Raw genomic sequence first — 4313 nt, 5'->3', positions numbered from 1 at the left:
ACCACACACACACACACAAAAATCAACAAAATCATCAAACCAAAAAACAACAACACACAAACACAACAAATCAACAACATTGTTCAAAACAACGATGAGACAACCCACTCCAAAAACAATTAACCAACCAAACAACTAATTAACCAACTAACATATCCACCTTGATAACAATGGACACGTATCACTCAAATCAAACATGTCAAAAACTACTACATCTGTACGCCTCCCCCCTCCCAACCCGCACATACACACCTCCTTTTACAGTGCAAGGGGACACATTCAAACACAAAGTCACAAAGATAACTCACCCTCCATCGTCGTCCTCGTCGCCGTCGTTGTTGCTGTGGTGTAGGGCGGTGGTGGACTTGGCCTTGACGGCCACCACGCTGACCTGGTCATCCTTCGACTTCCGCTTGCCCTTGCCGAAGAACTTGCGCATAGCCTCCAGCGGCTTGAACTTGCGCTTCTTCCCATCAGCCTTCAGCTCTGCGAAACACAATACACAGAGGAGTCAGGATTAGAGATTATGTTTGAGGGTTTCGGTCGAGCATAGACTGCAGCGCTAGACCCCTTCAGTCTGAGGTTGGCTCGGAGCAACTGCCTGGCTGGTCTTTATTTTACAAGGATAAAAGGTTTCAAGGCACAATGCCTTGTCTCATAATCTGTACTTCGACAAATATAACATGTAACATGCGAAGACAAAATACAGACAAGAAAAACACAAATATTAAATAAAATCAGCACAAAAAGTACAGTAATGAAAGAAGGTGAGGTCGGTTGGCTGTGAGTCGTAGTGTTGTCGTTGTTTAGGCGACTGCTGCTGTTGTTGCCGTTGTCGTCGTTGTATTTTTTAAGTGAATTTGTGACTGCTACAGAGCTTTGCCCAGCCCAGACTTATTTTCGAAGTGCTGGATCAGCGTTAAGACAGAGGGCAATCGGGTTTGCAGCCATACACTGCAATTATACAGTGAACCCTTAAACGACAGCCCCGTCATGCAGCCATCATCTTCCCTGCGGCAAAGATAACTGAACTGGACAAATACGAGGCACTGCGGCGGAAGTCCGGGGTCAGACACTTTCTAACGATCGCAGAGTTATCTGTTTGGCTGTCTTGGCAAAGCCGGAATCGGTAAACCAATAGATATAACAAGTTTAACAGATATACCTGTTTCGATTGTCATTTCTTCGTCAGTGTCCCTCGTTGCTAATGCAGAATAATTCGGCAATGTAATCTTTGTTTAGTTCAGCTCCAAGTGTTTAGTGCACGTGTGCGCCACTACGACTGTCATCTCTGTTCGTGAGCGTGATCATGATTATGCAAGCAAATGCATTTGGCTGTGAGCGGTCATCACACTTTGAGCACTCTCACGAACAGAATGACGAGACATGAGTATCAGCACTTCACACCACCATTCATGTCTGCACGCACACCGTCTTTATGATCAGAGCATTTATTGTCATAATTTTTTATTTTTCCTTCTGCGAATAAAAAGCTACAACAGGAAAAGCACTTTACGTGCGTGCCGTCAAACCCCAAAGGACCTTTAAGGTCATTGGCATTTCACCGTTTTCTTGCGTAATACACCCACTGCACGACCACTGCATGCCTGTGTTGTACTACAAACAAATATTCACAACATAAACAAGGCTGTTTATTGGAGTGATAAACTAATGAACAAATGACAATATATCCTCACTGAATCAATAAATTCAGAGGAGTATGCACCAAGGGGCCCCCTTAGCACGTGTTTCTTTATTTTTAATGTATCAAATTATAAAAAGTTTAACTGTTCCCTTTGCCTCGGTTACGACAAAGTAACTGTCACATACAGACACATTAATCATAAATAATGTATAAATCAACTCAAGTCTTCGCCGCTGCTCTCCACACCTTAACGTACTAACTTGCATGCGTCAAGAAAGGTCGGTGACTTCGTACCAGTCAACTGGTGCTTCAAATTCAAGATTTTTCCTGTTTTGTGATTCCATCATTCGATGTCATAAGCATGATACCCTTGCTATTCCAATGATGCAGGACGATGTTCCTGGTTCAAATTGTTGTTTTTGGAACGTTTACGGTTTGGTATTCTTAATGTGTGTGTGTGTGTGTGTGTGTGTGTGTGTGTGTGTGTGTGTGTGTGTGTGTGTGCGTGTGTGTACGCGCGCGTGTGTGTGTGTGTGTGTGTGTGTTTGTGCGTGTATGGAATGACATTCCAGCGAAACAGCCAAAACACCACTCAGCACACGTCATCACCCACTCCTGCATGAGGGCTCATCTAGCGCATGCTCTTCTAAAACGGTTGATATAATCTGGCTGCAATAAAGTCGCTCTCAAAAGGTCACTCGCGAATATTATTCCATTGAAATCCATATTAACAAGAGCTCAGTGTTTGCTCAGTGACGTGTGCAAAAAGTTGAATGGCTGAGTTTGCAAACAATGCAGATGGCGTCATAACGCGAGGTGATAATACGTAAGATAACAACGTAAGATGTAGAAAATCTGCTTCTTCGGTTCAAGGAGCAAAACAACAACTGGCTGTCATGAACTGTAATCATTGTGACAACGCACGCACGCACGCACACACACACACACACACACACACACACACACACACACACACACACACACACACACACACACACACACACACACACACTTAATCTTGACAGACAAGCAATGATCGATAACTGAGGAAAGGAAAAAGGTCAAACTCTCCCTCGCACAGCAAGAAGAATGCTAATGAAATCATCCCAAACATTCACTGCCTCTTGGGGCCTCCTGCCCGACTTTCTTAACGAGAACTTTTGGGTGAACAACAGGGGTAATTATGTTAATTACGCCATGAATTATGGAGAAATGTGTAACCTTTTTTTTTTGCAGACAGAAACTACATACTGCCAAGAACGTCTTACGCTTAAATAGCAGACCGAACTGATGGCAAGTCCACTGAGAAACAAACAAACGGCTATCGAGTGAAACAAAAACATGTAATTTTCGCCAAAACATATTGACATTCTTAAAGTTTCCGTGTAATGGTAACATTTGATCGGTGCACTAACATAATCAGAGTGCTATATGGGAAAAAAAAGAAATGAAAAAAAAGAAGCACATAAAAAAGAAGAAAAAAGTGAACTTTTCGCCTTTGAAACAGTTTTAAAATACACTGTAATAAAAAGTCTAGCGAAATCTTTCACTTCTGTGGATGTATTGATCGTCTGTTTCCACATTCGAAATGTCAGCAGCTGATATAAAATGTCAGCACTGAGATTCAGTTCCTTTACTTTACACTCAGCCGGAATGTCCTTCTGTTTGACTATCAGTCTGTCTGTCTGTCTGTCTGTCTGTCTGTCTGTCTGTCTATCTGTCTCTATGTCAGTATGTATGTATGTATGTATGTATGTATGTATGTCTGCATGTCTGTCTGTCTGTCTGTCTGTATGTATGTCTGAATGTCTGTCTGTCTGTCTGAACGTCTGTCTGTCTGTCTGTCTGTCTGTCTCTCTTCCTCTCTCTCTCTCTCTCTTCCCCTCTCTCTCTCTCTCTCTCTCTCTTTCCTCTCTCTCTCTCTCTCTCTCTCTCTCTCTCTCTCTCTCTCTCTCTCTCTCTCTCTCTCTCTCTCTCTCTCTCTCCAATTTATTTTTCCCCTTTTGTTACATTTAGTCAAGTTTTGACTAAATGTTTTAACATAGAGGGGGAATCGAGACGAGGGTAGTGGTGTATGTGTGTGTGTGTGTGTGTGTGTGTGTGTGTGTGTGTGTGTGTGTGTGTGTGTGTGTGTGTGTGTGTGTGTGTGTGTGTAGAGCGATTCAGACCAAACTACTGGACCGATCTTTATTAAATTTGACATGAGAGTTCCTGGGAATGATATCCCCGGACCTTTTTTTCTTTTTTCGATGAATACTTTTGATGACGTCATATCCGGCTTTTTGTAAAAGTTGAGGCGGCACTGTCACACCCTCATTTTTCAATCAAATTGATTGAAATTTTTGTAAAGCAATCTTCGACGAAGGCCGGACTTCGGTATTGCATTTCAGCTTGGTGGCTTAAAAATTAATTAATGACTTTGGCCATTAAAAATCTGAAAATTGTAATAAATTTTTTTTTATATAAAACGATCCACATTTACGTTCATCTTATTCTACATCATTTCCTGATTCTAAAAACATATAAATATGTTATATTTGGATTAAAAACGAGCTCTGAAAATTAAAAATATAAACATTATGATCAAAATTAAATTTCCCAAATCGATTTAAAAACAATTTCATCTTATTCCTTGTCGGTTCCTGATTCAAAAAACATATAGATATGA

At 41.4% G+C, this 4313-nt stretch overlaps 2 protein-coding genes across 2 annotated transcripts in view; one reads left to right on the top strand and one right to left on the bottom strand.

Moving 5' to 3' along the window:
- LOC138968931 (uncharacterized) overlaps positions 1-4313 on the top strand; it is a 111256-nt gene that overhangs the window by 85990 nt on the left and 20953 nt on the right. The gene's annotated exons all lie outside the window — the stretch shown is intronic.
- LOC138968928 (uncharacterized) overlaps positions 1-4313 on the bottom strand; it is a 73881-nt gene that overhangs the window by 64603 nt on the left and 4965 nt on the right. The window contains exon 2 of the mRNA XM_070341603.1: positions 309-486. Within this exon, the coding sequence (XP_070197704.1) occupies positions 309-486 (178 nt within the window). The remainder of the gene's footprint in view (positions 1-308; positions 487-4313) is intronic.

This window comes from Littorina saxatilis, linkage group LG6 (assembly GCF_037325665.1).
Source record: "Littorina saxatilis isolate snail1 linkage group LG6, US_GU_Lsax_2.0, whole genome shotgun sequence".
Taxonomy (NCBI): domain Eukaryota; kingdom Metazoa; phylum Mollusca; class Gastropoda; order Littorinimorpha; family Littorinidae; genus Littorina; species Littorina saxatilis.
The sequence above is the reverse complement of the archived record's forward strand: the minus strand, read 5'-3'. Positions and strand labels throughout refer to the sequence as shown.